The sequence below is a fragment of the Xyrauchen texanus genome, chromosome 38 (assembly GCF_025860055.1).
Source record: "Xyrauchen texanus isolate HMW12.3.18 chromosome 38, RBS_HiC_50CHRs, whole genome shotgun sequence".
In the NCBI taxonomy this organism is placed as follows: Eukaryota; Metazoa; Chordata; class Actinopteri; order Cypriniformes; family Catostomidae; genus Xyrauchen; species Xyrauchen texanus.
This window is the reverse complement of record NC_068313.1, coordinates 5,291,856-5,316,681: the sequence shown is the minus strand read 5'-3', so window position 1 is coordinate 5,316,681 and position 24,826 is coordinate 5,291,856. Positions and strand designations below refer to the sequence as shown.

Here is a 24,826-nt window from a genome sequence, read left to right as displayed (position 1 = left end):
GAGAATATGAAACAAAGGATTTACCTCCCGGCCCTCCAGCGGGGGATGGAGTTGTCTGGATACCAGCTCCGTAGCGGGCCGAGAACTGGGCTCAGGTTGAGGTGGAGTCACCTGAGCTTTCGCCGCCGCAGGGGAATGCCCTCGGCAAGCAGACAGGGTGCTGGATCTTAAGCCACGCTGGGGCAAGATGTGCTGAAAGGCCTTTGGTCGCAAGAGACAACGTAGTCCTACAGGCTCTGGAGGGGAGCGCCAATCAATCCCGCCAGGCGGCGGCGTTTTGCGGGGACAGGGGCATCGCAACCGCCTTATCCACCTGACGGACCTCCGTGTACCCGTGGACTGCCTCGCCTTCAAGGATTTTGAGAGCGGATGAACACAGAAGTCTGTTTCAGGCAGCGAATTATCCGACGAGACCGCGCCCATTGGCAATAATGTCTGCTCATAAAGCTTAATAGGATGTAAAATGCAAAAATGCTGTTTGAGCAATTAGAGGATCTCTTTTAATAAACTGTTTATTTTCCTTTTGTGTTGTGTCTGTTTTTTTGTTTTTGATTTGTTAAGATTTAGTGTCTGTTTTGAGCCTGTGATTGAGATGCTGTGGAGATGGTTATATCAGGGCCAAGTTTATCATTAATCTTGTATATCATTAATAAATGTATAATTAGACATATACAGTTCTCACTTTACCTTAGGTCAATCAAAATGCTTAGTTAGCTATTAGTCAATGTTTTATTATGACCTATGTATTAAGAAATAATTTCTAGTAAAAATAAACCTAAAACAGTAAGAAATACATTACCGGTAATTAAGTTTAAATGTAATTCCAATTAATTATATATATAATTTCTTTATTTACTATGAATTAATGCCTTGTTCATGTTTAAAAAACATCATCAAACTATAAATGAACTTATTAAACAATAATACATAATTTGCCACAGTGAATATAAACAAATAACAAACTATTTGTATGTAGCTTAGTATCAATAGAATATAAACTAATGCTTTGCAAATACTTTATACCGTGTAGTTATTATAAAGTGTTACTGAATAAAGTTATACTTCATTTCACTCAGTTAACTAATGCTTCCATTATATCACAACATTTTAAAACACTTGTTCTTGAAATGTAAACCCTCTGTGGTGAGTTCATCTGCTATTTTCCTTCAACTCCATTGCAGTCGTATCTTGAAAAATAACTATAAGGAACAATATTCTACATGCCTGTTTTTTATTTGTGGTTTGTTTATTGTGCTTTTACAGTCCTTTAAGAGGAGATATTTTCAGTTGACACAGCTAACTGACAACTCTTATATCATGAACTTCTACAAAGATGAGAAAATCTCAAAGGAACCCAAAGGCTGCATTTTTCTGGACTCATGCACAGGGGTAGTTCAGGTTGGTACATAAACAGTTCTAAAAGCAGTTCACTACACATTCTCAGAAGACAAAATCCCTCAATTAATTAAGTAACAACTAACACTTGTGGATCCATTTGTGGTTCATACAGAATAGCCGTCTAAGGAAACATGCCTTTGAGTTGAAAATGAATGAGGTGACATATTTTGTCCTGGCTGCTGAGAATGAGCAGGACATGGATGACTGGATCAACACTCTAACTCGCATCCTCCAGATTAGCCCTCCAGAGTGCCCAGTACTGGACCGCAAGAGTACGGACATGAGCGACAGTAAACATGGTGAGTGATTAATTAAATGACAACATAGTTAAGTATGCAATAATTATATTTTAGAGACATGAATCCTCATGTGGTGGTGGCGTAGTGGGCCCCACAGCCACCACCATTGTGTCCTTGAGCAAGGCACTTAACTCCAGGTTGCTATGGGGGTATTGTCCCTGTAATAAATGCACTGTAAGTCGCTTTGGATAAAAGCGTCTGCCAAATGCATACATGTAAATGTAAATGTCATACATAATTTACCTCAAAGAAAACCAAAATCTTTTAAATGTATTGAACAAAAACCAAAGATTTAGATAGGCCTACACTGTTTTTAAGAGTTTATCAAATAAACAAATTGATCACCTTTAGAAAAAAATTACATCATCATGAACTATGCCAACTGAATCATCAACTGCATCATGCACTTCATTAGAAGTGAATTAGACTTTTAATTGACTCTTAATGGCCTCCCTGTTTATGTGAATTTCTAGTTTAAATAGAGTCTGAGAATGTCAAAAATAAATGGTTCTTTGACAGCACGTTTTTAAACACTGGTTGCTATTGCTTAGTAATTTGTTATTCTCAAGACTTAACATTCCTTTTGGATGGATCTTCTTCTTCCAGTTGAGCTCTAGCTGAACTGGTAGAGCATGGAATTAGCAAAGGCCAAGCAAAAGCAAGAGGAAAGGCAAAGCGATGCATGGATTCCCAGGGAACACACATATTATTAATATAAATGTATATTTTGAATGCACTGCCAGATTCTTTAGATAAAAGCTTTTTTAATTACATAAAATTTTTTATATTACATTAATATTACCTTTGCTATGGGTTTATAAGGGAGCCCGTTAATGACCAATAAGTAATTTACAGATGCATTATAAATCATTGATATGCAGCTTTAAAAACATAAATAAAAATGGCTACTTTTATGCAATAATTGCCAAATAGTGAGCATTTTAACTTGCATGTTGTAAACGCTTATTAAAAACACTTACTTGAAAATGTACTTGTATGAAATGAAATCATAAAATGCACTACTTGAGAAATGATGTAATGCTGCAAAAATAGATTATTTATGAGATTAAAAGGAGGGATTTTGATGCTACGCTTGTTTTTAGTGATGTCCCAGCTATTCTTAGTTTCCTAAAGTCCTCTGCAAAAACACAGTTTAGGCCTTTATGCTTATTCACAGCATACTGCATATCAGATATTAAAGCCTGATGACCATTAAACCATACTGAACTTTATCTACATAGATTTTTAATGTTGGCAACTCCTTTATAAATTCATCATATGTGTTCACTTTACATTAAGTTAAATTTTCATAAGTTATTTTTTCCCTTATCTCCCCAATTTGGCATGCCCAATTCCCACCACTTACCAGGTCCTCATGGTGGCACGGTTACTCACCTCAATCCGGGTGACGAAGGACAAGACTCAGTTGCCACTGCTTCTGAGACAGTCAATCCGCGTTCTTGGCTCGCTGTGCATGACACCGTGGAGACTCACAGCATGTGAAGGCTCATGCTATTTTCCGCGATCCGTGCACAATTTACCACGTGCCCCATTGAGAGTGAGAACCACTAATCACGATCACAAGGAGGTTACCCCATGTGACTCTTCCCTCCCTAGCAACCGGGCCAATTTGTGTGCTTAGAAGACCTGGCTGGAGTCAGTCAGCATACCCTGGATTCAAACTCGCAAGGGGTGGTAGTCAGCATCAAAACTCACTGAGCTACCCAGGCCTCCTTAGTTAAGCATTTATAACATGTGAGGTAAAATGGCTCACTATTTGGCAGGGCTTGCATGAAACTCACCCTTTTTATGCAATTTTTTATAACCGCATATTGTTATTTTATATGATGTTAATAATGCAATTAGGTAACATAAATGTAAAGTGAAATAACTTTTTCCAAATGCATCAATGTACATGTAAACAAGGTTTTTCTTCAGCTAAGACTATTCCTGACATGCAGTATTTAAAAAAAAAAAAAACTTAGTAGCATTCGTGAAGTATATTTTGTTGATTAACCTAACATGAATGAAAACATTACATGTTTCTTTGTCAGCTCAGTTTTATTTAGTGTACTTGACAGGATTTGATTGCTTTATTAGATTTAGTAAACCTTTACACATTTGTGCTGTATTTTTGTTTGTTTGTTTTGTTTTTTTGTAACTAAAATTTTGCTTTGTTATATTTGTTAGACATCATTGATTTGTCTTTGAATCATGTTCCTGTCCCTGAAAATGAGGAAGCAACTGAAAATGGAATCCACCCTGAACTAGCAAAGGTAGCTGCACTAAAACATATGGGGGGGGTCTAAATTGTGTGTTAATTATTTTCAAAATTGTGTGTTAAATATTAATAATGTTTTTATGCTACCATGTTATGAATTCAGTATATTTCTGAAACTGAAGAGGGGGCGAGAGCTGCCAGAAGAGAAGAAAGACTTAACCTGTTCTCCCTGGATCCTGATATTCCTGTACGTCTCTTGTCATATTATAACTAATATCACATACACATGTGATGAAACCATAAGCAGAAAGAGTGTGATTTCACCTCCACGTCAGCTGGTAAAAAAGTCCCCATATGGTCACTGATCTTTACACGATTTGTCTTCCTATAACCCACAGTGTGTTATTTACAGCTGTGGAACAATCTGTAACAGCACTCGTATATTTACCCTGAGTGAATCACACCTGCATGAGTCTGTAAAGCTTTCTATTTTATGAATGCATCACATATGTTGGGGTTTTCGGAAAGGGAATTTCATTACAGTGAAAAAGTTAAAAGTTTTTATGTTGAAAAACTGCCATCTTGATATGCAGAGACAAATAAACTGCCCTACTAAGGAAAAATGGAGTAACTTTGCCTACACTGAAACCACGAAAAATGGCTATATAAAGATATTTGGTTTAATTATATTCTGTTTGGTGATGCTAATGGTGCAGAAATTACATGGTTCACTTTCAAGTGATTCTTTGGTCTGACTGAAGAATGCTTTGTGTTGAAGGTTTTGAGGAGTTTGAGGATGGAGTTTGGCGAATCTGCTTTTGTACGGTCATTTGAGGAGAAGCTGGGGAAGAGACTGATGATCTGCTGTCGCTCATTGAACCTTACACTGCAGGGCTGTGTGAATGAGACTGACACTGAGCCCGTCACTAATGTATGATGTCATAACCTCTCTCTCTCTCAGATTATGTTGACGTCTTCATCATGCAACTATCCTGATATTTCTGTGTGTGTAATTGCTGCCCACTGTCTTTTTTCAGATTGAGCCTTTTTTTGTATCATTCGCTCTGCTGGACATTCGTGAGGGCAGGAAGGTTTCTGCTGATTTTCATGTGGATTTAAACCATGAGGTCGTGCGGCAGATGCTTAACAGCTCGGGTAATTCCGGAGGTCAAGGGATTGCTGGAGGTAATAGTGTTCCACAGGAGAATGGACTCAGCTTGCCGGCAGAGAAGAAAACAGATAACTGTCAACTGAGCACAGACTTGGAGAACTGGCTACGCTTCCCTAAACAGGTACCAATGCAAGAGTTCTCTGAAGTAATGTATAGAAAGTTTTATTTCTTTCTCTTTTTTTCACCAGTATCACATTATGTAGCTCTTTACGTGTGTTTACATGATTTATGTGGTTGATCGTCCTGCAGGCAATTTTTTCCATTACAAACCCTCACACAGACATTGTGATAGTGGCACGAGTGGAGAAGGTCCTGATGGGAAATATCACCAGTGGTGCAGAACCCTACATAAAAAGCACTGATTCTAGCAAGGTATCACATTTAAAAAATATTATGATATAATTATTATTAAATGTAATTTTATGTATTTAGTTCCCCTTCTGTCACTCACACAACGTTGTGTCGATGAAGAGCCCAAAACACCTTCAGTTCTTTGAGAAAAGGCCAATGAGTATTGGCGTGTTGAATTTGCATGCCACTCCCCCCGACATACGGGTATAAAAGGGAGGCCAGCATGTAAGTTAATTCAGATTTCTTCTTCGGAGCCGAGTAGTCACACTACAGCAAGCTGAAGTCATCTGCTCAGTCATTCACCTTCCCTCTCAGAGCGTTGCTGTTGGATTTATGACGCTTAACAGCGGTCTCTCTCCACTCTGCACTCCGCTGCAGACTACACCCCTGGGCGATTCGACAGCGCTTCTGACGTTGAACTTCTTTTTATAAAAGTGTCTTTTTAAAGATGCCCTTCCGTCTCTGTGCAGTTCCTGGATGCGGTCGTTAGCTCTCCGTCTCTGACGGTCAGGAACACTGCCTCACGTGTCTGGGCCAATGTCATGTTGAGGAAGCGTTCGTGGATGGTACATGTTCTCACTGTGCCCATCTCCCAGGCCGGCCTCTTCTGCAACAGTTCTCGACGTTGAAGCAACAAACGGAGGCCATACAGCACACCTTACCCCGGCGAGGCTCAAGAGTGGGCACCCTGTCTTTTCGCAGAGGACCGGCTACTACTCACTGCTACCCCGCTTCTCGGCCGGCAGCCAAGACCCCAGCATCCCAGGAGTGAATGAAGACCCCCAGAGCTGTGCAGTTGGGTCAGTGCTTGCCTTCCTGCAAGAGATGTTGGATGGGCAGCTGTCCCCCTCCACTCTCAAGCTCTACGTAGTTGCCATAGCAGCACACCATGACATATTTCAAGGTAAGTCCCTCTGTAAGCACGACCTGATCATCAGGTTCCAGAGAGGCGCCAGGAGGCTGAACCCTCCTAGACTGCGCCTCTTTCCCTCATGGGACCTCTCCGTGGTCCTCTCAGGCCTACGGAGAGCCTCCTTCGAGCCCCTCGAGTCAGTTGAGTTAAAGGCAGTCTCTCTGAACACTGCCCTCCTGACCACGCTCACATCAAGAGGGTCGGGGACATGCAAGTGTTCTCTGTCAGCAAAGAGTGCCTAGATTTCAGTCCAGAATACTCTCACATGATCCTGAGACCCCGACCGGGCTATGTGCCCAAGGTGCCCACGATCCCTTTTAGGAGGTGGCAGACTCAGCCTTGTCATTGCTGTGTCCGGTATGTGCTTTGCACATCTATTTGGATCGCACGCAGAGCTTTAGATGCTCTGAGCAGCTCTTTGTCTGCTTTGGTGGACAGCGGAAAGGGAATGCTGTCTCTAAACAGAGGCTTGCCCACTGGATCGTGGACGCCATAGTGTTGGCCTACAAGGTCCAGTCAGCGCCCGCCCCTTTGTGGGTTCGAGCACACTCATTGGCACTGACCAACGGCACCTCTCTAGCAGACATATGAAGGGCAGCAGGCTGGGCAACATCCAATGCCTTTGATAGGTTTTACAATCTCCGGGTTGAGCCTGTCTTGTCTCGTGTTCTTTCAGGTGCGAGCAGGTAAGTTTTGTTACAAAGACAGCTGACCGGGTGTACCGCTTTTGCATAGCGCCTTTCCCCACCAAGAAGGTGAAGCTGCGCGCTCTTCTCTCCCGTTCGTGTTCACGACTTGTGAACCCTGAATGTTCTTCCTCCTAGCCCTCTGACTCATGAATTCTGCGGATTTCAGTACTTGTGCTACATGCCCTGTACTGGGGTAAGTGCTCCACAGGTTTTCGGTATCCTTGTTAACCTCCTGTGATGTATCCTCCTCAGGGCAGGGGTCTTTTCCCCCTGAAAGAATAGGAACAGAAAAGAATGTGTTCCACGGCACGTTTTTTTTTTAGGCCCCAGCTGAATCTATATTTCTACGGAGAGAAAACTTAGAGACAAAAGGCAGCGGCTGGCACAGCCTTAGGGTTATGGGGAAGCACACGACATCTTGGGGCGTCTGGGGAGGCTCTGTGCAGCCCGAGTGCATCTGTTCCTACGCTCATAGTAGCTTGTCTACACCTTTATCGGCAGTTCACGTGACCAGTCGACACAATGTTGAGTGAGTGACAGAATGGGAACGTCTCGGTTACTGTCGTAACCTCCATTCCCTGATGGAGGGAATGAGACGTTGTGTCCCTCTTGCCTTAGACAGAACTTTACCACTGTAATGGCCGGGATCTTGTCTTGGCTCCTCAGTACAAAACCTGAATGAATTTGCCTGCTGGCCTCACTTTTATCCCCTTATCTCCCTCCATCAGGGAACGGAGGTTACGACAATAACTGAGATGTTTGGTCATATTAGAGTATCTCAAAGATATAAATGAAACAGAAGTGTAACGGCAACAGCAGGCTTGCTTGTGATTTCACAATGGCAGTGATTCTGAGCGCTGCAGCTCTGTAGAGAAAATAAAGGGACTTCTTGGTTACCATGTTGAGGATTGCTTTTAATAATGGACAAAAATTATAAAATGTTTATCAGGAGTGAGACATTGAGAATTATTACAAACATGATCATAAATTTGATTTCATTGAAGAGGGCGATCACATTTACAACAAAATGGTGATTAACTTAAACATATTGAATCCTTCAATATCCATTATTATATTTTATTTTATCTGCTTTTTCTAGACTGTCCAAAAGATGTTGAAATCCAATAAGCAATTCTGTAGCAAACTTGGAAAGTATCGAATGCCTTTTGCCTGGTCTGTAAGGTAAGTTAAAATCTAATGGGATCTTCTATTCTCTTCTAAGTGAACACTGCTGAAGCATTTAATTGCTTTTAATAACAAATCAGGATGTCCAGGATGTGATGATAAAATGTTGTTTTTTTTTTAAATCAAGTATAAAAAAAATTTTTAGTTCTTAAATTCAATCTTTGTATTCATGTTGGTTTCATACAGTGTTTTATAAAATTTTCAACAAAACTTTTGAACGTTCCACAAATATGACACATTTTAAAAAAGTATAACATATTTTCCTTACACTTTGAAGACATGTAATTACATAAAATCAAATAAAATATTAAATAAAAATAAATAATAAAATATTTCTACATTTATAAAAATACCACCCTATTGGGTCAATGTTTGAAAACTTTTTTTGAAAATGATAATGTACATATCTTAACCCTGTAAACCATATGAAAGAATTTTTATAAAATTCTATTTTATTTTATTAAACAGTTTTTAGTGTCATTAGACAAACTATTTAAAGAAATCATAAAAGATTACTTTTTTTGTTGTTGTTGTTGTTGTTCTTGTTTGTTTGTTTTTATGTATCATATTTTATACATTAGTCTTTAAAGGTCGTTGTCCTCTTGAGGCCCAGCAAATAATTTTTGTATAGGACATTTGTTACTTAAGTTTTTGTTAGCTCATACATGCTACAGTGTCTTGGGGTATTATCAGAGGACTCCCTGGGCTGTATTTTATGCACCGAACACTATATTAACATTTAAAAAAGGGAAATTGTAAAACTTTTTTCCCTGGGTCATCATAGCTTGTGTTGTAAAATAATGAGATATTTATAATGGCAGAGCAGGCTGCACATATGAAAATACACAGAAATATTAGTTCACACTTATAAATTAAATCTTATAAAAAGTATATGTCAGAATTTTCAAATAATATTTTTTTTTATAATTTTTTTATAGTGGGCATAAATGGAATGTAATGGTGATTGAGAGATATACCTCAAAGCCTGTTGTATCATATTTGATACATATAATTTCAACATGCTTTTACATTAAAATTATATTTAAAAAAATCAAGCATACTGTAAGTTACTGAGGAAATTACTCATTTTAATTACTGTCACTTTTACTTTATAAAAATAAGCTGTCATTTATCCTAACATAAGAATTCTTTTTAAGTCCACCGCTAATTTAAATAGACTGATATAAACATTGAAACCACTTTTTCACAAAAAACACTAGATGGAGCTATAAACATGTGAAACTTATATACCATAGGTTTTTTGTCTTTTCAGCTTGAAAAGAGAGTGAAACAGGAGCCGTCAAACACTGTGTATCATATTTGATACACACAGCGTTATAGGATTAATCATCATATTTGACAAAATATTAATAAAAATCAAACATATTTTTCAAGGTGAAGGGTAATTTTAAGAATACCATGATTTTAGAGGGGTGTAAAATTGACCTGATAGGGTGATATTTACTATAAATGTACAAATAATATATAAATAAAACCATTTGTCCTTGAAAATTCATATAAGCCTCAAAAGTCTTACTTGTGACCTTCAACATTGTCATTTCTGTATTATTCATAAGTTAGTTTTTACTCATTCTGGTGTTTTTGATGAGTTTTGTCAGTTAGAATATTTTATTCTTTAACATTTCATCAATTTCTTCCAACTCTGGTGTGTGACCAGGCATGGGTTATACTGGACTAAATTTGTTTCTGAATCTTTTTAAGATGTCATCTCATCTTAAAAACTGCAAAACAGTCTTATTTTCCTGTAAAAAATGTCAACATCCCTAAAACAAGAAAAAAAAAAAAAGAAGAAAAAAATGACAAGATATAAAATCTTGTTTTCTTTATACTTAATCATGAATATAATTTACAGTAGTATTCCATGGGTTATTCCATTTTATATTTTAAAATGCTTTTAAAATTATTTGTTATGCAGTCATATTATTGAAACATGGTCATAAGGGTCTAAAGGGGGTTTCCTCCCTTGGGTTTCTACCTCTGTGTTATGATTTCAGGGTGGTTAAACCACTGTTAAGCATTTTTTTACTTTAAGCCCCACATAAATATCAAAATCAGAAATTGAATACATGTTCATCTTAAAAAATTTGTGTTCAATTTACTGTCTGTATGAATTACATTATTAAAGTTTTTAAAAAATTTATATATCTGGACACCCACAAGCAAACACACACACACACACGATATATATATATATATATATATATATATATATATATATATATATATATATATATATATATATATATATATATATTTTCCCTCTGTATTTTCCAGGTCAGTATTTAAGGACAACCTGGGTACAGTGGACAGGGAATCGCGGTTCTCTCCTCTGTTCAAACAGGAGAGCAACAAGATCTCCACAGAAGACCTGATCAAACTCATCACAGAGTACAGGAGGTACAAACTCCTCCTTCACACACATATAACACATGTTCATAAGTGACATTAGTTAAATACAGCTGTTTGGTTTTATAGGGCTGAGAAGACCAGTAAACTCCAGACCATCCCAGGAAACCTTGAAATAAATGTGGACTGTGTTCCCATGGAGTGCCCAAGTATGTTCTAATAGTATTGCAACATCTTTACTTACAGTGAATCCAACAGAGCATTATTTTTTAACCAAATTCAACGCATGTGTCACTCCTGATCCATTGACGTACAGCTGGTCAATTCTGTTTATTTAAATAAATTGAAAAGCTATGTTAGTTTAGAACCCAGAATCTTTCATACTTATAGGAATATTCTAGGCTTAATAAGTTATGCTTATGTGACAGCATTTGTGGCATAATATTGATTACCTTACAAAACAAAACAAAAATCAACTCGCCCCTTGTGCATGTTAAAAAATGAAAAATCATGTTACAGAAAAGCACTTACAATGGAATTGCGTAGGGACAGTCCATTAACCCTCTGCGGTCTGAGGGTGTTTTGGGCCCTGGAGAAGTTTTGACATGCCTTGACATTTGTGCTTTTTTCAGTTGCTTAAAAACACAATAATGGCTATAGTCTGATAACACTGTATTCAACACAAACTGGGCTACAATGTGAGCAACATGTATGTACATGTTTGTATGTTTGAGAAAATAACATTTATGCATGGTTTTTGAAAAAACTAAATTTTTAAGTCATTGAAATAAGGCCATATAAGACATGCTAAACATTTGTCCACAAGCCTTTTGAGAACTGGATCTTGTAGCCTATAGTTTTTACTACAAAATGATGTGAAAACCATCCTGATCACTCATTCATACAAAACAATATAGTAATTGAACTTTTGTAATACACTTTTAGGCGTGAACTATAATGAATATTGATTGTAATTCACACCTGAGGAGACAAAAGACCCCTCCCCTGAGCCTATCAATGTGGAATGTGACAGAAAGAGAATGAATGTGAGGAGACTTAATGATCAAAATCAAGTTTTAAGTTAAAAGATGTAATCTGACTATACATTTTCTTTATATAAAGACTTTACTTATTTTTAGACCTACACTACCATTTAAAAGAAGTCTCTTCTGCTCACCAAGATTGCATTTATTTGATCCAAAATACAGTAAAAACAGTGATGTTTTGAACTATTTTTACAATTTTAAAGAAGTTTTCTATTTGAATATATTGTAAAATGCAATTTGTGATCAAAGCTGAATTTTCAGCATCATTACTGCAATCTTCAGTGTCACATGATCCTTCAGAAATCATTATAAGATGGTGATTTTCTAATATGGGCATATTTAAATTGCATTTTACTCATTTAACCTGAACACATATTTGCAAGCACAAGTTTTGTTGATGATAATGAGGCAGCATAAACACTAGTTAAAATATAATCTAAACATTCATATTATTTTTATATCATATTAGATACATATTTAAATCATACAGCTTACAATTTAAATTCCTGCTTTAGCGAAACAGCGTTTAAATGTAACTAAAACTTGCTTATTAGGACATATTTCAAATTTCAATACTCTGAATCCTGGCTGGCAAGTCTGTAAACAGTCCCACTAGTAAAATATGTACATGTTTATATAAAATAGCATGTCAACTAATGAAAACTAAATGACTTACTTGTCCGAAATTGTATCCTCAGCTGGATCAAGTCTCATTTCATCTCGTTCATCGGAGTCCCGCTCTTCTTCTGAGGAAAATTGTAACTCTTTGTCACTATCCAGGAGTTTTCTCACTTGTGCATCGTGCTGTCTTTCAAACGCGCAGAAAAGTGAATGAACTTTGTTTTTAAGGCACAGTTGGGGGGCGTTTACCATTTGATTTGATCGTCTCAACACATTAGCGTATAACTAGCGCACTCTTCTGGTGGGTGTGATCACATTAGAGATAATTCGCTGAGCCAGGAGAAATTGTACATCGCTTTGTTTCATACAGATTACATTGCAGGAGAATATTTGTTTTAAATTTGAATAGTTTCATTTAAAAGCATTTTGACATTTTAAGCTTTCTTTAGACATATGTTTCATGTTTGTGTGATAAGTATTCGCTGAGCTTCAGTTAATTTTTGTGACATGTTTCAGAAATATGCTCGTGAAAATAGAGACTGCTTACAGCTCACCCTTTTTATTTTCTTTATTTTACAAAAGCTCAAGGTTTTGTTGTTATTGTGAGTGTACCCAAATAAATTACACTTATCTGTATGCCCCAAAATGACAGAGAATTTTATGTTGTTTCTGCTGTAATGACGAAAAAATCCAGCATGACGTGCCGGCGTCACATGTTAACATGTATTAAATTATATTTTGTGGTAATCAATATTATGCCACAAATGCTGTTGATTGAGCTTAGCCGGGATTGAACCGGGAATATTCCTTAAAAGTTAAAAGTTTACTGCTCAGTCATAGTTGATGTAACATATCTATGTATTTATCCATTGAAGTGCCTTAGTGATTAAGTTTATCCATTGATGATGCTTAGTGATCTAAGGATCAATATACATCACATAGATTTCACAATTTATTTATCAAGACCAATTTGGGCATCACCTAATTCATTTTCAAGTCTTTGCAATCCCCCCATACAGTATGCCATACCACTTTTTGAATAAAGTGACACCCATGCCACGCAGACTTCTCTTGTTGGTTGCCTTCTGTTCTGTACACACACCCTCACGTCTACACCTGATGATTCTCATGTTCCTCCTCAGATTGTGTAACATCCTCATATGTTCCTCTGAAGCCGTTTGAGGACTGCAGTCTACATGCTCCTACGGTAGAGGTGGAGGAGTTCCTGCAAGATTCAGCCAAGTTTGCCCAGCCTTACAGAGTCTACAAGAATCATATCTATGTGTACCCCAAACACCTCAAGTATGACAGCCAGAAAAGCTTTGCAAAGGTGTGGCAGCAGTAAATCGGCATTTTCATCATTTAATAACTTGATTAAAGGAACAGTACACCCAAAAATGATTTCTCTCATCATTTACTCACCCTCATCCCATTCCAGATTTGTAAAGATTTTTATAATATTTTAGCTCTTTAGGCCCATTCAATGCAAGTGAACAGCCTCCAAATCTTTTAATCTCGAAAAGCACATAAAGGCGTAAAAGTAATCTAAACGACTCCAGTGGATAAATCCATGTCTTCAGAAGCGATATGATAGGTGTGGGTGAGAAACACCATAAATCTTCCCTTTCAAGCAGCCATCATAAGTGCTCTTCTCGCCTAAGAGTTGTTCTTTTGTTTTTGGCCATTTACTTTCTTTGTGAATATCACCACCTACTGGGCAGAGAGGGGAATTTATAGTAAAAAGGGCTTAAATATTGATCTGTTTCTCACCCACACCTATTAAATAGCTTCTGAAGACATTGATTTATCCACTGGAGTCTGTTGTTTATAAACAGACTGTTTTTAAACTTTTTTTTATAAAAATGTAAATTAATTGTCTTAAAAAGTCACAAAAATTTCTGTAGTGAATATAAATTTTTCTTGTTCTGCTCAGCTGTAAATGATTTTATCAGCAATAAATTGTTGTTTGTGAGTGAAGTCTCTGTAGAGTGATGCTTTTCCAGTAATCAAGAATATGTGGGAAAAGTCATTGAAAAATAATGGAAATGCATTGGCTAAAAGCTGTGGGAACTCTGTGGGAACTCAGTGTCCAGACATGCTCTGTAAAAAAAAAAAAATATGTTTTTATTTGACAGGCTAGAAACATTGCAGTTTATGTTGAGATCCGAAGCTCTGACGAAGAGCATGTCAAGCCATTGAAGGTATAAGTTTCTATACCTTTCCCCTTCTTAACATCTGCTTCAAAGATTGTTTAGAATTTGACTCTTGAATAACATTTGTATTTCCACAGCGCATCTATGGAAAGCCAGGAGATCCAGTTTTTACTACGGCTGCCTGTTCTACTGTTCTGCACCATTCACAGAACCCAGATTTTTATGATGAGGTTGGCTTTAAACTGAGGTTGCATGTGCTTAAAATGTTAACATGTGGACACTTTTTGGTTCAGGTGAAAGTTCTTGGTAATTAATTGTTTGTCTCGATTTGTTTGATCAGGTGAAAATCGAGCTGCCAACACATTTGCATGAGAAACACCATCTGCTCTTCTCCTTTTATCATGTGACCTGTGACATCAATGCCAAGACTAGCTCTAAGAAGAAAGAGGCTCTTGAAACTCCAGGTACATTTGGGCTAAAAGTACCAATTTGATGAAATTTGAAACATGCAACAAGTCTTTTTAAAGTATTGTTAATGCAGAATTTGTTACCCAAACTGTCTGACTCAAGCTGCTTACAAATGCTCACATGGGTATGTGTTAGCACACCTTGTGCTTGCACCTCACTGTGAAGTGGCATCTCAATCATCTTGGCGTGGTGTTAACGGAATATTCTGGGTTCAATACAAGTTGAGCTCAATTGACAGCATTTGTGGCATAATGTTGATTACCACAAACATTTATTTAAACTCATCCCTCCTTTTCTTTAAGAAAAGCAAAAATTTGGGTTACAGTGAGGCACTTACAATGGAAGTGAATGTGGTTTGAAGGCAGAAATGTGAAGCTTATAATTGTATAAAAGCACTTGCATTAATTCTTCTGATAAAGCTTTTGTATTATTTGAGAGGTAAAGTTGTTTAAATCATAATTTTCTTTACAGTAATTTAGGGTTTTAGGGTTTGTTGATGTTACATCGTCATGACAACAATGTTGTAAATTTGACTTTACACAGAAAAGGTTAGTAGGTGATTTTATCACTTTAAAATTAAGTTCACATGCATATTGTTTATGTCTTGTTGCTATACTTTTGAAAAAGTGAGTATTTTAGTGTTTAAAAATTGTCCCTCATCAACTTCCATAGTTAGTGCCTTACTGTAACCCAGATTTGTGCTTTTTTAAGGAAAAGGAAGGGCAAGTCAAAATAAATTTTTGTGGTAATCCGTATTATGCTACAAATTCTGTCGATTGAGATTAACTTGTATTGAACCCGAAATAATATATATGTAAACAGTCAGTTATGTCTTAAGTGAATTACAGGTGCAATTTGTGTTAGATTTGAGACACTCAGTGTTCTATTTCTTTGTTCTGTTTTACTGTCTATTCAATTAACTACTTGAAAAAACAAACATTTTCACACACATATCACACATATCAATACTCAGTTGAGAAACACTTGGAGGCTAAATGCGATTTAATTTAATTAATTTAATATTTACACAGGTGGAAATAATGTACATATTTTGCTCTTATGGAAAGAAATTGGTACTTTTATTCACCAAAGTGGCATTTAACTTATCACAATGTATAGTAAGGACATTAATAAGGTGAAAATTACTATTACAATTTGAAAACAATGTTCAGAACTTCTTAAACTACTTCAAAGTGTTCTCATCAAAAAGTCTTCCACTTGCATCAATGACAGCTGTGCAGATCCTTGGCATTCTAGCTCTCAGTTTGTCCAGATGCTCAGGTGACATTTCACCCCATGCTTCCTGTAGCAGTTTCCATTGATGTCTTGTCAGGCACTTCCCATGCACCTCATAGTCTAGCTGATCCCATAACACTTTTTTCCAACTATCTGTTGTCCAATGTCTGTGTTTCCCCTTCTGTCGCTCTCTCCACGTTGTGTCAGAGAAGCGACACTAGGGGTCTCTCTTGAGCGCCGATATTCACCTCTGAACTATGAAAAAAGGCCAATGAGAGTTGGTAACCAGTATTTGCATGTCCCGCCCCCGGACATACGGGTAAGCGGCGCAAATACGGGAGGAGCCGATGGTCGTGTCTGCAACTGCTGCATACTACACACTGAGTTCCTGTCATCCCTCTGCTGCATAACTGTTGGATTCCACGGCGCACAACAGCGGCTTTCTCCTGTTTGCAAGGCTGTGCATTCCTGCCCCTGGGCGCATCGACAGTGCAGATTTAAAAACTCTCACAAGTTTTTTCCCTAAAAGAGTGATTTTATTTAAAAGAGTAATTTCCTCTAAAAGAGCAAAACACAGCGGCGTTGAACGTCCTTTTAAGGACGCGTCTTTATAAAGATGCCCTTCCGCCCCTGTGTTGTTTCTGGATGCAGTAGAGTGTTCTCCGCTTCCGACGGCCACAGGCGCTGTCTCGTGTGTCTGGGTAGCGATCACACCGAGGCTGCGTTTGTGGATGGTTCATGTTCTCACTGCGAGAACATGACCATGACAACGTTGCGGTCGCGGCTTGCAGTGAGCAAGCCACTCCAGCCGCCCCCCGTATTGCTCCTTCTTCCCACGGGATTGAGGACGATGCGGCTGGCGATGGAGGCAATTTGGGGATGGCTGCGGGTGCAGCTCCGCCGGGTACGCCCCCTCGGACCACCCGCGCCCCAGCACGCTCGTTGATTCCCGTCCGTGCTCGAGGCGGCGGCGACTCGCCTCACAGCCAGTCAGCCGACCCTCTTGCGATGGAAGCCGATGAGCTCGCCGCGACATCAGAGGGCGCGGCATCTGATGCAGAGGACTCCCCTGGGTTGCCGCCTTCGGGCTTGCACGCCCAGGCTGAGGCTGACGCACAGATGTCCGACATGCTTTCCCGGGCAGCCAACAGCGTGGGCTTGGATTGGAACCCTCCATCCTCCCCACAGCCATCACGGCTGGATGACTGTTTCCTGGGGTCTGCGCGCCGCTCACAGCCTCGCCCCCCCGGTTCCGTTTTTCCCGGAAGTGCATGACGAGCTGACATCTTCGGCCTGTCTCTGTCCACAGGCTCGTCCGCCCTCGCCACCCTCGACGGCGGAGCGCGCCACGGGTACGCGGCGATTCCCCAGGTGGATAGGGCGGTTGCGATCCATCTATGCCCCGGTACCCCTACCACCTGGTGAGGTCGCCCCGTACTCCCTTCCCGGACCTGTAGAGCAACCTCCTCGCTGACAGCGAAGGCCTACAGCGCCACCGGATGCGCCGCTTCCGCCCTGCATGCCATGGGTCTCCTTCAGGTCCACCAAGCCAAGGCACTTCGCAACATGCACGGGGGTGGCCCTGATCCCGACACGCTGCAGGAACTGCGCTCAGCGACCGACCTCGCCCTGAGAGCGACGAAGGTCACAGCGCAAGCGCTCGGGCAGGCGATGGCCACGCTAGTGGTCCAGGAACGTCAACTGTGGCTGAACATGGTTGAGATGCGTGAAGCCGACAAGACTCGCTTCCTCAACGCCCCTGTCTCCCAGTTCGGCCTCTTCGGCGACACCGTCGAGGACTTTGCCCAGCAGGCTCCACGGTAAAGAAGCAGACGGAGGCCATCTCTCACATCATGCCTCGCCGCAAGCCTGCCGCAATGGCCCATGCCCCGTCTGCTCGCCGCGGGCGTCCTCCCGCGGCCAGAAGACAAGCTCCTGCTCCACCTCAACCCGGGCCCAGCTCTCAGCCCCAGCGTCGAGCAAACCGCGGGAAGCGCACGCCCCCTGTCTCACGGACCCCCTCGAGGACCCGGAAGGCTCCCAGGCGCTCCTGAGACAACGCACCCAGAGTCCAAGAAGTTAGCTCCGGAGGTGGTAAGACCGCTCCGTCCCCCAGTGGAGGGCCAGGAGGAGAATCCTTTGTTTTTTAATTTGCCGCACCCCTTAACGGGGGCTGCGGTACCCAAATTCTCAATAAAAGAGCTATTTCCCTTGTCTCTGGGGCATATGGCCCGCAAATGCTGTTCTCACGGCACTCTGCTTTCAGGCCTCAACAGTCCCGGCTCCATGGACGCGGTGTCCCCGCCTTCAGCCCCACGACTGTTCCCCGGCCGGCCGGTTCAGACGAGTCCAGAGGACGCCAGCATCAGACCTCCTCCTCAGTCACGAACCCGCCCCCTGCCGGGTGCGCGGAGCAAGGTAAGTGCTTTGAGTTTATTCTCAGCACCAGAGCCTCGGGACGCCACGTTGCCTCCCGACGCCACGTTACCTGTTCCGCACCGCTGCGAAGCGCCGCCGGGTACGTCCAAAAAACCCATCCCTTTGGTGCCCCTAGCACGGAGTTTAGAGGCGTGGCTTTCACTGCCCAACCCGTCACGCTGGCTGCACCAGACCATTCGACTCGGTTACGCAATTCAGTTTGCCAGGTCTCCACCCCCCTTCGTGGGTGTACATTTTTCCGCAGTACACGGGCAACATGCCCATTCCCTGCGTGAAGAAATCGTCTCCCTTCTATTAAAGGACGCGATAGAGCCTGTCCCTCCAACCGAAACGAAGAAGGGTTTCTACAGCCCTTACTTTGTTGTACCCAAGAAAGGCGGCGGCTTACGACCGATCTTGGACCTGCGAGTTTTCAATCGGACCTTGTCCAAACTCCTGTTCAAAATGCTCACCCAGAAACAAATTCTATCTGGCGTCCGGAATCTAGATTGGTTCGCAGCGGTAGACCTGAAGGACGCGTACTTCCACGTCTCAATTTGCCCTCGACATCGACCCTTCCTACGGTTCACGTTCGACGGTCAGGCGTATCAGTACAAAGTCCTCCCCTTCGGCCTGTCTCTGTCCCCTCGCGTCTTCACGGAAGTCGCAGAGGCAAGTCTTGCCCCGCTCCGAGTAGCCGGCATACGCATACTCAATTACCTCGATGACTGGCTCATACTGGCTCACTCTCGAGAGTTACTATGCGCACACAGAGACCAGGTGCTCAGGCACCTCAGCCGTTTGGGGCTTCAGGTCAACTGGGAAAAGAGCAAGCTCTCCCCGGTCCAGAGCATCTCTTTTCTTGGTCTGGAGTTAGACTCAGTCTCAATGACAGCACGTCTCTCCAACGAGCGTGCTCAGTCAGTGCTGAAATGCCTCGCTTCCTTCAAGCCAGGCGCGTGGTCCTGCTAAAACGTTTCCAACAGCTCCTGGGGCATATGGCATCCTCCGCAGCGGCCGCGCCGCTGGGGTTGATGCATATGAGTCCACTTCAGCACTGGCTCCGGACTCGAGTCCCGAGACGAGCATGGCGCCGCGGCACGCACAACGTAAAAGTTACCTCTGCCTGCCGCCAGACCTTCAAACCCTGGACAGACCTTTGCTTTCTAAGGGCTGGAGTACCCTTGCAGCAGGTGTCCCGACGCGTTCTGGTCACGATCGACGCCTCCAAATTGGGTTGGGGTGCCGTGTGCAATGGGCGCGCAGCCGCAGGCCGGTGGAACCGAGGCCCGCTGCGCTGGCACATCAACTGCCTAGAGCTGCTGGCTGTTTTTCTGGCCCTGCTTAGTCAGGACAGACAGCACCACGGTCGTAGCCTACATAAACCGCCAAGGCGGAGTACGCTCCCTCCACATGTCACAGCTCGCCCGTCGTCTCCTCCTATGGAGTCAGCAGCGACTGGAGTCACTGCGCGCCACTCACATCCCCGGCAACCTCAATGTGATGGCGGACGCGCTGTCAAGACAAAGCTTGCCCGGCGGAGAGTGGAGACTCCACCCCCAGTCGGTCCAGCTGATTTGGGACTGGTTCGGCAAGGCCCATGTAGACCGGTTTGCCTCCCAAGAAACCTCCCACTGCCTGCTCTGGTATGCCCGGACAGAGGCTCCCCTCGGGGCAGCTGGCCCACGGTGCTGCGCAAGTACTTATTTCCCCCAGTGAGCCTTCTTGCACAGGTGCTATGCAAGGTCAGGGAGGACGAGGAGCAAGTCACTCTGGTAGCCCCCTACTGGCCTACCCAGACTTGGTTTTCGGACCTCACACTCCTCACGACAGCCCCTCCCTGGCGAATTCCCCTGAGGAAGGACCTTCTTTCTCAGGGACGGGGCACGCTCTGGCAACCGCACCCAGACCTCTGGAACCTCCACGTCTGGCCCCTGGACGGGATGCGGAAGATCTAGCCGGTCTACCATCTGCCGTCGTAGATATAATCAATCAAGCCAGAGCCCCCTCTACCAGGCATCTTTACGCCCTAAAGTGGCGTCTGTTCGCGGACTGGTGTTCTTCCTGAGCCGAAGACCCGCAGAAGTGCGCAGTTAGGTCAGTGCTCGTGTTTCTTCAGGAGAGGCTGGAGAGGAGGCTGTCCCCCTCCACCCTCAAGGTGTATGTCGCCGCTATCGCGGCCCACCACAACACGGTAGACGGAAAGTCTCTTGGTAAGCACGACTTAATCGTCAGATTCCTAAAAGGTGCCCGGAGGATAGCTCCCTCCCAGCCTAACCTGTTCCCCTCCTGGGATCTCTCGGTCATCCTTACGGGACTCCAGCGACCCCCCTTCGAGCCGCTTGACTCAGTTGGACTCAGGGCCCTCTCTCTCAAGACCGCCCTGCTGATCGCGCTCGCTTCCATCAAGAGGGTCGGGGACCTGCATGCGTTCTCTGTTAGCAACGCTTGCCTGGAGTTCGGTCCGGCAGACACGTTCGTGATCCTAAGACCGCGACCGGGCTATGTGCCCAAGGTTCCTACCACACCCTTCAGGGATCAGGTAGAGAACCTGCAAGCGCTGCCCCTGGAGGAGGCAGATCCAGCCCTTTCACTGCTGTGTCCAGTACGTGCCTTACGTATCTACCTGGACCGCACACAGAGCACTAGACCCTCTGAGCAGCTCTTCGTCTGCTTTGGGGGACAGCAGAAAGGGAATGCTGTCTCCAAGCAGAGACTCGCTCACTGGGTTGTCGACGCCATTTCCCTGGCTTATCACACCCAGGCCGTGCCCCCCCCTTTGCGGATCCGAGCTCACTCCACCAGGAGTGTTGCATCCTCATGGGCACTGGCTAGGGGCTCTGCCCTAGCAGACATTTGTATAGCAGCGGGCTAGGCAACACCGAACACTTTCGCGAGATTCTACAATCTCAGAGTTGAGTCAGTATCGTCCCGTGTTCTCTCAGGTACCGAGCCCGTAGAACTCGGTGGCACGCCCACGATCTGACCAAGTTGTGTCTCCCCTGCCACGATCTGACCACGTTGTGTCTCCCCTGCCACGATCTGACCACGTTGTGTCTCCCCTGCCACGTCGCTGAGCCGAGCCACTGTTGTGGCCGGACCATTTCCGGCTCCTCAGAAAAATCCTGAATGAACTCCTGTATTTGCGCCGCTTACCCGTATGTCCGGGGGCGGGACATGCAAATACTGGTTGCCAACTCTCATTGGCCTTTTTTCATTGTTCAGAGGTGAATATCGGCGCTCAAGAGAGACCCCTAGTGTCGCTTCTCTGACACAACGTCTCTTTCCCTCCATCAGGGAACGGAGGTTACATACGTAACCTAGACGTTCTTTGCCCACTCTAACCTTTTCTTTTTTCAAAAGTGACTTTTTCTTTGCTATTCTTCCCATAAGGCCTGAACCAGTGAGTCTTCTCTTTAAGTAGAATTCAATGAAGCTGTCAGCTGAGGATATGTGAGGTGTATATTTCTCAAACTAGAGACTCTGATGTACTTGTTTAGTTGTACATCTGGCCTTCCACATCTCTTTCTGTCCTTGTTAGAACCAGTTGTCCATTGTCTTTGAAGACTGTAGTGTATACCTCTGTATGAAATCTTCAGTTCCCTTTCTGTCACTCACTCGAAGTTGTGTCGATGTAGTGACACTAGGAGTCTCTCTTGAGAGCCTCGGTTACCTCTTATCTTTGAGAAAAGGCCAATGAGAATTGGAGAATAGAATTTGCATGCCCCTAACCTGGACATACAGGTATAAAAGGAGCGAAGCGTGAGTCTGTTCATACATATTTATTCTTTGGAGCCGAGCAGTTGTGTTTCAGCAAGTTGAGTAAACCCACTGCTGTTCCACTTACTTCTATAGAGAATATGCTGTTGGAGATATGGCGCATTTTCAGCTGCTTTTCTCTTCTTCTGCACACCAGTGCAGGATACGCCCCTGGGCGCTTCGACAGCCCTTCTAAAAGCGTTTGTGGATGGTTCATGTTCTCACTGCGAGAACATGACCATGGCAACGTTGTGGTCGCAGCTTTCCTTCTTCCGGAGGAAAGCCACTCCAGCCACCCCCCACGTTGTGCCTTCTACCCACAGGTATAGGGCCGGCGCAGCTGTTGCTGGAGGCAATTTCAGGAGATTAACTGCCGCATTTTCGCCGGGTAAATCCCAGCGGGCCACCCGTTCCCCAGCACGCTCGTCTGCCCCTGTCCGGTTCCGAGGTGAGACCGGCTCGCCTTACGGCCAGTCTGATGTCTCTTTCGGAGCCCCTGAGCTGGATGAGAGTTTCGCCGCTGCATCGGAGAGCATCTTGGCGGACTCCGACGCTGAGGACTCGACTGGGCTACCACCTCCACCATTCCCTGATGGAGGGCCAGGTGGAGAATCTTTTGTTTCCTTTTCTTTGTTTGACGCACCCCAACATGCTGAGTTACCCACATTGTCACCAAAAAAACAGTTTCCTCACTCCTGGGTCCCTTAGCCAGTGCCCACAACCGTCGTTCTCACTGCGATTAGACCCCGAGCACTTGCAGTCAGGCCCCCATGAACGCAGACCTTCCACCTTCACGTGCCCAACTGCACCTCACTCGCACCTCAGGCCGGCAGCTGGTGAAGAGTCTAGAGGTCATCTCTACAGAACCTCCTCCTCAGTCACCTACCCGCCCCAGACCGGGTATGCGGATCAAGTCAAGTGCTTCGAGCTTCTCCTCAGCACAACCACCTCAGGACGAAGCAACACTCCCAGACGTGACGTTGCCTGCTCCCCCCCACTGCGAGGCATCACCTCCAGGTACATCACACATGATCGTCCCCTTAGTGCCCCTCGCCCGGAGCTTGGACGCGTGGCTTACACTTTCCAACCTGTCGTGGTGGCTGTCCAGGACCATCCAACTCGGCCACTCGATTCAGTTCGCAGCCTCAGCTGCGTCCACTTCACCTCGGTTCAGGGCGAAAACGCTTCCACCCTGCGTGTGGAGATTGCAACACTTCTGCACAAGGACGGGACAGAGCCTGTCGCTCAAGTCGAGATGGAGAAGGGGTTCTACGGCCCCTACTTCATCGTACCCAAGAAAGGCGGTGGGTTGCGGCCAATCTTGGACCTGTGAGTTCTGAACCGTGCCTTACACAGACTCCCGTTCAAGATGCTGATGCAGAAACGTATTCTGACATGCGTCCGGCATCAAGATTGGTTCACGGCAATAGACCTGAAGGATGCATACTTTCACGTCTCAGTATTACCCCGTCACAGACCCTTTCTACGGTTTGCTTTCGACGGCCAGTCGTATCAGTACAAGGCCTCCCCTTCGGTTTGTCTCTGTCCCCTCCCATCTTCACGATAGTCGCAGAGGCAGCTCTTGCCACGTTAAGGGAAGTAGGCATTCAGCTACTCAACTAACTTGACGACTGGTTAATCCTAGCACGCTCTCAACAGTTGCTCTGTGCACACAGGGACCTGGCGCTCAGGCACCTCAGCCATTTAGGGTTTCAAGTCAACTGGGAAAAGAGCAAGCTCTCCTCAGTTCAGAGCATCTCTTATCTCGGCATGGAGTTAGACTCGGTCTCAATGACAGCGCGCCTCACAAACAAACATGTGCAGTCAGTGCTGAAATGCCTGAGTACATTCCACAGTGGTTCCACTGAAAAGAGGCTCCTGGGGCACATGGCATCCTCAGCAGTGGTCGCACCGCTCGAGTTGATGCATATAAGTTCACATCAACACTGGCTTCAGACTCGAGTCCCGAGATTGGCATGGTGCCACAGCACATACCGGGTGTGACACTCACCCCTTACTGCCATCAATTATTCATCCCTTGGACAGACCTCTGTTTTCTACGGGCAGGAGTTTCCCTACAGCAGGTGTTCAGATGCATAGTCACTGATGCGCTGGCACACAGCTGGCCCCGGGGGCTGCGCAAGTACGCATTTCCCCATGTGAGCCTACTTGCACAAGTTCTGTGCAAGGTCAAGGAGGATGAGGAACAAGTCACTCTTGTGGCCCCTTACTGGCCCACTCGGACTTGGCTCTCAGATCTCACACTCCTCGCAACAGCGGATTCTCCTTTCTCAGGGACGGTCACCCTCTGGCATCTGCACCCAGAATTCTGGGACCTCCACGTCTGACCCTTGGACAGGATACAGAAGATCTAAGTGGTCTGCCACCAGCCGTCATAGACACGATCACTCAAGCCAGAGTTCTCTCTACCAGGCAGCTTTATGCCCTAAAGTGGTGCTTATTCGCAAATTGGTGTTCTTCCCAAAGAAAACCTACAGAGGTGCACGGTCAGGTCAGTGCTCTCATTCCTG

At 43.9% G+C, this 24,826-nt stretch overlaps 1 protein-coding gene across 8 annotated transcripts in view; it reads left to right on the top strand.

Moving 5' to 3' along the window:
• The window catches only part of dock10 (dedicator of cytokinesis 10), a 301,844-nt gene that overhangs the window by 208,174 nt on the left and 68,844 nt on the right, over positions 1-24,826 (top strand). For 7 of the 8 annotated variants that reach the window (XM_052109636.1, XM_052109639.1, XM_052109641.1 and 4 more), the window contains 14 exons: positions 1,264-1,398; positions 1,511-1,697; positions 3,888-3,973; positions 4,082-4,165; positions 4,697-4,849; positions 4,956-5,210; positions 5,339-5,461; positions 8,142-8,224; positions 10,523-10,645; positions 10,724-10,803; positions 13,404-13,591; positions 14,397-14,462; positions 14,552-14,644; positions 14,755-14,878. In XM_052109636.1, coding sequence (XP_051965596.1) covers positions 1,264-1,398; positions 1,511-1,697; positions 3,888-3,973; positions 4,082-4,165; positions 4,697-4,849; positions 4,956-5,210; positions 5,339-5,461; positions 8,142-8,224; positions 10,523-10,645; positions 10,724-10,803; positions 13,404-13,591; positions 14,397-14,462; positions 14,552-14,644; positions 14,755-14,878 — 1,780 coding nt within the window. The remainder of the gene's footprint in view (positions 1-1,263; positions 1,399-1,510; positions 1,698-3,887; positions 3,974-4,081; positions 4,166-4,696; positions 4,850-4,955; positions 5,211-5,338; positions 5,462-8,141; positions 8,225-10,522; positions 10,646-10,723; positions 10,804-13,403; positions 13,592-14,396; positions 14,463-14,551; positions 14,645-14,754; positions 14,879-24,826) is intronic. The other variant, XM_052109638.1, reaches the window with a different exon arrangement.